Source organism: Mesoplodon bidens (genome assembly GCF_964165515.1).
Source record: "Mesoplodon bidens genome assembly, contig: HAP1_SCAFFOLD_581, whole genome shotgun sequence".
Lineage (NCBI taxonomy): Eukaryota > Metazoa > Chordata > Mammalia > Artiodactyla > Ziphiidae > Mesoplodon > Mesoplodon bidens.
This window is the reverse complement of record NW_027672426.1, coordinates 116,778-126,639: the sequence shown is the minus strand read 5'-3', so window position 1 is coordinate 126,639 and position 9,862 is coordinate 116,778. Positions and strand designations below refer to the sequence as shown.

The 9,862-nt window shown below is 41.5% G+C and overlaps 1 protein-coding gene across 1 annotated transcript; it reads right to left on the bottom strand.

Annotated features, from left to right (window-relative positions):
* Positions 1 to 4,219: 4,219 nt before the first annotated feature.
* On the bottom strand, positions 4,220 to 7,526 carry LOC308610212 (UDP-N-acetylglucosamine--peptide N-acetylglucosaminyltransferase 110 kDa subunit-like). The gene has a single exon (XM_081259439.1). It carries the CDS (start codon positions 7,406 to 7,408, stop codon positions 4,268 to 4,270), a length of 3,141 nt encoding a protein of 1,046 aa, XP_081115565.1. The 5' UTR covers positions 7,409 to 7,526; the 3' UTR covers positions 4,220 to 4,267.
* Positions 7,527 to 9,862: the final 2,336 nt, after the last annotated feature.

The following is a 9,862-nucleotide window of genomic DNA, read 5'->3' as shown; positions in this document are numbered from 1 at the left end:
TCTAATGTGCAGCAACTTTGTGAACCACCTCTTGGCTTCAATGCAGCTAGTCATCAGATATTAAATCTAAGACACATGGACTACTAGTGCGTGAGCTCTGTCGCTAGGTGTATTCCATTTTCTTTCTCCTGGAAGATTCGTGCCAGGGAAAATGATTGATAGTTGTGTTACTTCTCTGAAATGGATGGAAATTTCCAATTAGCGTGAACAGGGGAGGGTGAATGGGTGAATGCAATAAGGTGTATCATTTACGTATTGCCCTATGTGTATGGCTAGAAGCTTTTGCAACTGAGGTCTGCCCTACTTTTCATGCTAATGGTAATGCTTGTCCTCCTAATGCAGCCGTAAACTTTATAAGCCCATAGGTAGACAGCATCACAAAATATTTACCCCTCCCCACTGGCCCACTCTCAAGCTTCACTCCCCTTCCCCAATACACAAATGTACATCAGTGCACTTGAGACCAATATCAACATACTGACCTTCAATTCTTCTACTCTGCAGCTTCCCTCTTATCAGGAGATGTCAGCATTTAGTGCAAGGACAAATGCTTGCCTCTTGAGGAGTAATGTAGACAAAGCCTCCAAGAGACAAATAGCCCTCAGGGAGGGGGAAAAGGTCTTTCAAAAAGGTTAATGCCCAGAGGAGGCATTTTCAGTCATCTCAGCTTAGAGGTCAAATATCCAAAATTAAAAAGGTTAAAAAAAGAAGAAGAAAGCAAGGAAGAAAAGAAGGAAACAATTTTCTTATCTCATAGTAATAAGGCAGTTTTCCTTAAAAAAAAAGACTTAAGCCTTAAATTCTCTTTCCTAATCAAAATGTGCTTTTCCATCTTTAGACTATTCCTCTTATATCCTGTATTATTCATGATGTTTAATTCTTGAAATAGCACATGGCTGAAAACAGAAGCTAACCTCTTGTTCACTATGAATTAAATCTTCTTTTCCTAGGACCCGTCTACAATGTACAATTTGGGGTTGGCCAACATAATTATTTTCTCTGAAATACGTTACAGCATTTTGCCTTTTCAATATATAGTTATACAATACATTGTTAACACAACATATTTAATATAGTCAATATAGTAAATACAACTATAACACACATGATATGATGCCACTTTGGTGATTTTCTTCATCCATGTAATTCTGAAATTTGACAGTATAGTTTTCATATTCTAATGAGCTGAGTATTACCTTTGCAAGGATAGAAAAATAAAATAAATTCATAATATTCTTGTGGGGTTTGCCCCTGGGGTGGATTACCATAATGGGGGGATATTTGAGCCTTTCCCCAAGTCATTAAAAATCCTCCAGCAAGCAGCCCCTTGTTCTCTCCAGGGAGTGGGGGGAAAGGATCTTTAATCATAATAATCCCGGGGGGAGAAATCTCGGAAATAAGACATCTGCTTCTGTGCCTTGTTGTTTTGCAGAATAGCAATGATTGCCTTAGCAGCTTCTATTGCCATATGTATACAATAAGTAAATGAACATAAAATTGAATAAACGCATAAAAGAAGGATAAACCCACCCAGCTTAACAAACCCACTCTCTCACCTGCTGTGCCCCGAAACATGAAAGAAAGAATCACGGGATCATAAGGATTAATAAAATAACAGCCTCTGTTAACAAAATTGACAGAAGATATAAGGATAATTTGTCTGATGTGGGACCAACAGCTTAACTAACTGCTTAATTCTTTTTTAAAGGGCAATTCATTCATTTATTGTTTAAATATTGCAAGACAACATCTGAATTTTTGTAGCACAATTTAAATGTTTTACTTTTTTGATAAAGCAGAGTATAATAGCAAAAACAATTAGTTTCCAGTAATATCTATATCTCTATTCAGAATTAAGTCTTCCACAGACATGTAACCTGGAAACAAAAGCCTGTTACAATAAGCAAAGCTTCAACGGAGTGGCTACTTTTCGGGCCAGGGAAAGGTTCATCCCTATAGGAGGATGATGTGCTATGTAAAATGGCTGCAAGGTCACAGCCTTGAGGGCGTTGGAAGTCTAGTATCCTATTCCACATTAAGTAGTTCGGGGAACTTCAAATGTCTGTTCATCTGCAACCAAGCTGGCAACCTTTAACTGATATTTCAAGCAGGTAAGAAATAAATGAAAAGAAATCCCTACATTGATGTTCCTTGATTTACACTGTTAAATGGTTCATTAACATGTAACTCTGGCTAAGAATTACATTTGAGACTCCTTGCCCAGATTTTGGTTAACAGTACAAATCTTTCAGAAATTCATGTTTTTATTAATCAATAATTTGTCAGCTAGGATACGTTCAGGCATCAGCTACAACTTCAAAATAGGTGCACTGCCTCAGCGCTTTGGAAAGACATAATCTAAAACACTAATAGCAGACAAAATATCTGTTACTAGACAGAATATGTGTAGTACAGCAAGACAAAAACATATTCATATGTGTCACGGACCAGCCTCAGAAAGAGGATTTCACCGCCCAGGGTCAGAAGGGACGGGGTAAGGAACTGAAGTAGCACCGACGAATGGGGTCAGAAGGACCAAGACAACTGATGGTTGCAAGGCAAGTTTTATTATGTTACAGTTGCAGATTATATCGACTAGAAAAGGGAAGGTTGCCAGACGGTGGTTTACATTATCTAATGACTGTCTCGGCTCAAGGTTAACTTCCCTGGGAGAAAACCCATAAACCCAGAATCATCCAAAATAACCTGCACGTGCAGGGTGGAGACAGATTGGCTTGTCTCATTTTACATTCTTTCTGATTTCTGGGCCCTGGTGATTTATCTCCCGTGGAATGGAACAAGGAGGGGAACAAGTAGGGACAGTCCCTTCGAGCAGCGGCGGCATGCCTGGCATGTCCGTAGCCTGCTCTCAAGGCTGACTGCTTCCCACACATATGTTGGCTTGTTTAAGCCTCAAGCCCTCGATCCTTTGATGAAATACAATAATTTCATTCCTATGGTTTTCAATACCAAAAACTCAACCTCCAGGAAGGCTAAAGTCTAATTTGTACTCCAAACCAAGTAGCAGTGCAGTTCGCTACTACTGAGGCTGAATCCATAAAGACTTCAAGACCACGACCAGAAGACAAGTTATTATATATAATACCCTAGAAGGCCTGAAACATAATTATCATATACATAGCTGGTCCTTCAGAGCTTTTCACCTATAACATGTTTTTTGATGAAAGTTATTTAATGTACTGGAGATAACTGTGACTTACTGATCAAATATTTGAATACTTATACTTACCTGGGATTTCATTTCTGCTGAAAGAAAAAGGAAGAACAGGACTCACCTAAAAAAAACAAACTTTAGAAATGAAAGTAAAAATCTTATCACACACTCTCACTTTTGGAAGCAGCATAGAGGGGCAGTCAATGGTAAAACACTGGTGAAATAGGTCAAAACTCTAGGCCAAAAATCCATTATTATTATCGTCAGTGACAGTACCACAACTGTGCCCTTCATAATTAATAAGCACTCCTAACAATCTTCATTTGGCACCAGATGATGTGTTGAAGAGAAACACTCTGGGAGGTTTTGAATCACACTTGGTATTTTGTTAGCCAAGTTACAGGAGAATTTTTAAAGTGGGGGGAAGGGAAGAAGGAAACGGACCAGAAAAAGAATTGAAGCCATCATCTACAGACCAACAAAGCACTGAGAGTTCCAAACGTTATGTCAGACACTAAAGTGACTGATAGAGGCTCAAGTGGTTTATAAAACCTATAAAAAGACTACACCAGCAAAGTCCCCATTTATCGGTAGAGTTCAGAAACTAAAACAAGGAATATTTTAGCCTAAAACCTTATCTCAAGAGAATCATATACACTTCACATGAATAAAAATACCTGAAACCAAACATTTTTAAAAGCTCCAATACCCAAAATAGAAAGAAAAAAATTAATTCAGAAGACTCAATCAATCCGTGATAATCACAAAACGGCCGGGCAATCTCTATCTCCCTTCCACACTAACCATCCATCCCCTGGAAGACCAAGGGAGATCAGACCTTCCAGACTTACCTTCCAGACCTTCCAGACACCTGGCTGCTGCAAAATTCGATGGAGACTCCTTGTGGAACAGCAGTTTCGCATCTCTTGGGTCTCTCCCTATCGTGATCATGCAGGAATCAAGTCTGGCTGTGCTATTCCTTATCATTGTCTGTCACCCATCTGCACCATGCTATTGAAAAAGTAGTTTCCTTTCCCCCAGAAGGTTGAGGCTCAGCTACAGGGGTAATTCTCCTGGGCACACAGTCATTATTTAGGCCGACTCAGTGACTTCAACAGGCTTAATCATGTGATCAGGTTTGTTGCCAGCTGCATAATGCTCCCACATGTGTAGATAGAGCCGCTCTAGTTCCATTGTGTATTGTTTGGTGTTGAACAGAGGGCTAGATGTTCTCTGCTTCCAGACTTTGCCACGAATTTTCTTCAGGTATTCGAGATCAGTTCCCAGTTTCACAGCTATCTCTTCATATTCTTGCCGATTTTTAGCAATCAGCTCAAGACAGCCTAAACAAGTGAGCTGGGAACCTGCAACTCGGGAAGCAAGAGTCTCTCCTGGCATAGTCACCATGGGGGTCCCTGCCCAAAGGACATCCATCCCTGTGGTGTGGCCATTACAGAGTGGAGTGTCCAAGCAGACATCAGCCAGCTGGCCTCTCCGAACATGTTCCTCTTTAGGAGCAACAGGGGAAAAAATGATACGGTTCGGGGGAAGGCCCATATTTTGTGCGTACTGTTGAATATTAGCTTCTCCTGCTGCTGGAAAACGCAACAGCCACAGTACACTATTGGGAACACGCTTCAGAATATTTGCCCACATCTGCAAAGTAGATGGGTCAATTTTGTATAACTGATTAAAGTTACAGTACACAATGGCATCTTCTGGTAACCCATACTGAGAACGTGTGGTTACAATAATGGTACGGGGAACCTCCTCTCCAGTGGCAGCCTTATTGTTGATCAGGGTAGTTGCCAGGCCATTGCTAATACTGAATCCATTTATTGTAATCTGAATTTGTCCTCTGTTAATCATTTCAATAACTGCTTCTGCAACAGTATTCATAGGAATGACAGGCATATTAAGAGCTGTATTACTGCTGTCTGTGTTGTCTTCTCCATCAGGACATTTCATCTTGACTATTTGCACATCTGATAGACTATCAAGAAATGCTTGGAGGCCGATGCCATTCAGCACAATCCGATTGTCATAAATGTGCCCATTGGACTTAAAATCGATGACGGCTTTTTTCTTCAGGTGCGGGAACATATTAGCATGATCACCAATAAAGAACGTATGGGGCATATAAGCCAGTTTCTCAGAATACTGCTCAGCAACTTCAGCAGGTGACGTTTCCTGATCAGTGATGATATAATCCATGAAAAGCACGCCACTAGTCCCAGGGTACCCCAGCCACATTGCCTGAATAGGAGCTGGCCTGAGAGCAAAGAGTTCATTTCGAGCACCCCTGGTATAACCATTCATATTTACAAGGATGTGTATACCATCTTGATGGATGCGATCAGCTGCTTTCCCATTGCATGGAATCTGAGAAAGATCAGTGAAATGATTGGCTTCTGCCATCACCTTCGCTCGGAAGTTTGTGCCATCATGTGGGCTCAGGGCATGACAGAATATCTCAAATTTATCAGAATTGTGAATGCCTGGAATAGACTGCATAAGGTGAGAAGTAGGATGGTTCCCAAAGTCAGAACTCACGTATCCTACATGCAGTCGACCGTCACTGAGCTTCAAGTCTTTTGGATGTTCATACGGTGGTTTATGAAGGGCACTTATATTAGCCAAGCAGAGGTTCCCATGCCTCTCAGCAATAGCCTTCCTGAAGCCATGAGGAAGAGGATAGAGCATACTATGATGAGGCTGCACAGAAGGCAACCTATTCTTCTCCAACTGGTCAGCCACAATGCTGACCAACTTCTTCATTCGCTCATCATAGTCTGTCCAATCACAGACAACCTGCAGGCAATGAGCCAAATTACAATAAGCGTCAGGAAAATCAGGTTGAAGCTTCAGAACAGTGCGATAAGAAGCAATTGCTTCTGGAATATTCCCTGAATCCTGGTGAATGGAAGCCAGATTGCTGTGGGCATCCGCAAATGCAGGGTTGATCTGCACGGCACGAGTATAACACTCTAAGGCTCCCTGAACATCCTGCATATCCCATAGAGTGTTTCCCATATTACAGTACGCATCAGCAAAGGTAGGACTGATTCGAATAGCCTCCTTATAATGCATCAGAGCTTCGTGCAGTTTTCCCTGCTGCTTCAATACACTTGCTAAATTTGAATGGGCATCAGCAAAGTCTGGGCAGAGCTCTAATGCTTTACGATACAAGCGAACTGCCTCTTCACTGTTTCCCTGTTCTCCTTTGATATTGGCTAGGTTATTCAGAGAGTCTGCATGGCGGGGACACAGCCGGAGAGCTGTATGATAACAATCTTCTGCTTCAGCAACACTGCCCTTCTCTTTGAGAGCGTTGGCTAGGTTGCAGTAAGCATCAGGGAAATGTGGTTGCAATTCAATAGCTCGCCTGTAGGTGTCTATTGCCAGATCCATCAGGCCTTGCTCATAGTATACACAAGCCAGGTTGCCATGTACCACTGCATGATTTGGACTCAAGCTTAGGGCACGAAGGTAAGCTGCCACAGCTCTGTCAAAAATCCGTGCCTCATTGAAGACATTTCCTAAATTGATATAAGCATCCAGAAAATTGGGGTCAAGGGTGACAGCCTTTTCAAAGTGATGAATTGCAAGCCAAATCTCCCCTTGTGCATTGAAAACACAGCCAAGATTACTCCAAGCTACTGCAAAGTTCGGTTGCATCTCAATTGCTTTCAAATAACATGCCTTGGCTTCTTCTAAGCCACCCAGGGCTTTGAGCAGGTTCCCCAGGTCACTGCGAACACAGTACAAAGAAGGATTGTACTGAAGAGCAGAGACGTAAGCTTGTACTGCTCCTTCCATGTCGCCTGCTGCTACCAAAGCGGCTGCCAGGTTAATATAACCATCGATGAAATCTGGTTTGAGACGCAATGCATGCCGGTAATGCTCAGTTGCTTCCTGCAACTGCCCTCTTTCCTTGTACACATTCCCCAAATTCGAATAGGCTTCTGCCAGAAGAGGGTTCTGTTTAATTGCCAGAGTACTAAAGTGGGCAGATCTGTCCAGCCTTCGACACTGGAAGTGTATAGATGAAAGTAATAAAAGTACACCAGTATTGCCTGGCTCTTGTCTCCAGAGCTGCATGCAGTGTCTCTCAGCTGTCTCAAAATCTCCTGCCTGATATTCTCGATGTGCCAGCTCAGCTAACCCTTGGAAGGAAAGCATACGTTTCGTTGGTTCTGTGCTGTCGGCCACGTTGCCCACGGAAGACGCCATCTGGAGCTTCTGGAGAGAGTGAAAAAAGGGAGTAATTGAGTCCCGCTGCCGCCACTACTGGCAAGAATGTTTCTAGTGGTAGCAAACACGAGCGCAGCAGCCGTACCACTGCTTTGGCACGCTTAAGCAGCGGCAACAGTTACAGGCACCGAACCTTAGGAACTATGGTTGGCCATCTACCTCTCATGCTCTTGAAATCTTAATTCTTAACCCTGCCCTCTTCCTCCATTTTTCTCCTAATCAGGGAATAAAAATTACCTATCCATTTGCCTTAGAAGAAATCAAAAGTCAGTAGGCCAAACACTTTTCAAAATATTGTTTTCTGTCCAGTTGGAAATGAAATACATGATTGACTTTTCTTCATCATTCATATAGTCAACGTGGAGAACATTAGGGCCGTGAATTTCAATACAGTAAGATGAGAAAATTTTAAATTGGCCTTCCCAAACCACTAATAAGTAACCGATGTTGTATAGAATGCTAAAATCTTAGAGACTGAGTTTGATATTTTAAAAGTTCTGCAAACATTAGCTAATTTCTCCTCATCAAATTTCTCATGCCTCAAACCTGAGTATCACTTTTTAAAAGATAAATTTATTTTTATTTATTTATTTATTTTTATCTTGGCTGCGTTGGGTCTTCAGTGCTGCGTGCAGGCTTTCTCTAGTTGCGGCGAGTGGGGGCTACTCTTTGTTGCGGTGTCCGGGCTTCTCATCACAGTAGCTTCTATTGTTGTTCCACAACTCTATGGGTTCCTTTTTAGGTCCTACGAAGAACCCTAGAAATTAGTTCATGTCATTATAGGTTTTTGCAAAATTGTCAAAAGTGAGATATTTTTATTTCCATCAGGTAAGTCCAGCGTCTATTTCTTTGTCAATTTTCCTTCTATCATATTCTGCTATGTTGGATCATATTGGATTGGTCACAGGCTTTCTTGAAATCTGGCTAAGGAGATGTTTTAAGTGAGGCTATTATGTGATTTTCAGACACCACCATATGTAACTGACTATATAATATCCCATTACAGGAATAACTTCCAGTACTCTTACTGACTACTCTACTGACTTAACTAGCACAAGACACAGAAGCGTAAGGACAAAAACCACCTTACAATATAGCCATGTCTTGCACTTCACAGCTCTCAAAGCATGTGCGTTTGAAGAAGAAAAAAAGAACTGAAAAGTATAAAACCAGAAGTTATTCTGTGGAAAATTATTTCAATCATCAGGCATGTGAAGGATAAGTCAAAGATTCAGTTTTCTTCAATGCTTAGTCAAAACGGAAATTTCCTTCTGTCAAGAATATACCCCAGGGCTTCCCTGGTGGTGCAGTGGTTGAGAGTCTGCCTGCCGATGCAGGGGACACGGGTTCGTGCCCCAGTCCGGGAAGATCCCATATGCCACGTAGCAGCTAGGCCCGTGAGCCATGGCCACTGAGCCTGCATGTCCGGAGCCTGTGCCCCACAACGGGGAGAGGCCACAACAGTGAGAGGCCAGCATACCGCAAAAAAAAAAAAAAACCCAATATACTCCAGGGGCTTCCCTGATGGCACAGTGGTTAGGAAGTCACCTGCCAATGCAGGGGACACGGGTTCGAGCCCTGGTCCGGGAAGATCCCACATGCCGCGGAACAACTAAGACCGTGTGCCACGACTATGGGGCCTTCGCTCTAGAGCCCGTGAGCCACAACTACTGAGCCTGCGAGCCACAACTACTGAAGCTTGTGTGCCTAGAGCCTGTGCTTTGCAACAAGAGAAGCCACCACAATAAGAAGCCTGCACACCGCAACAAAGAGTATCCCCCAGTCGCTGCAACTAGAGAAAGCCTGCGCACAGCAACGAAGACACAACACAGTCAAAAATAAATAAAGAAAGAAATAAAAGAATATACCCCATCAATAATGTGTGTAATGGAATGGTGTCAATGAGTATTTTATCAGAATTCCTGTAATGCACAAACCTATAGCAGTACTGAAATCAGTAATGCATTTATAATAGTAAATATTTATGAGGAAGTAATCCATAGAGGTTTTCTCAAAGTTAACAATGAACATTAATGCGACATTATCAATAATAAATTGTGATGCTGAAATAAACTTTTCTAAACTATTAATAACTAAAAGCAAACTCTAATCAACCATGTGAAAAGAAATCTATGTCTATAAACTACAAAGTTTATTTCTTACAATTTTATTTCTAAAACAGGAGGCAGTTAAAGAATATATAGCTACAAGAGTGGGGAAAAAGTTTTATAGAGACACATCTGGCAGTAGTTAATTTTCAAATGTCATTTTTCTAGATTTTGTGACACCTATAGTATTGATATTTCAAAGCATTTAACAAATTGTAATTTGAAGATTTGCTACTTCCAGGTAGAGTAAAATATTTTGAAGCAAAACAACATTTCCACTGAGAAAAATTTTAAAAGCCAAATAAAATAGTCAGCATTCAATCAA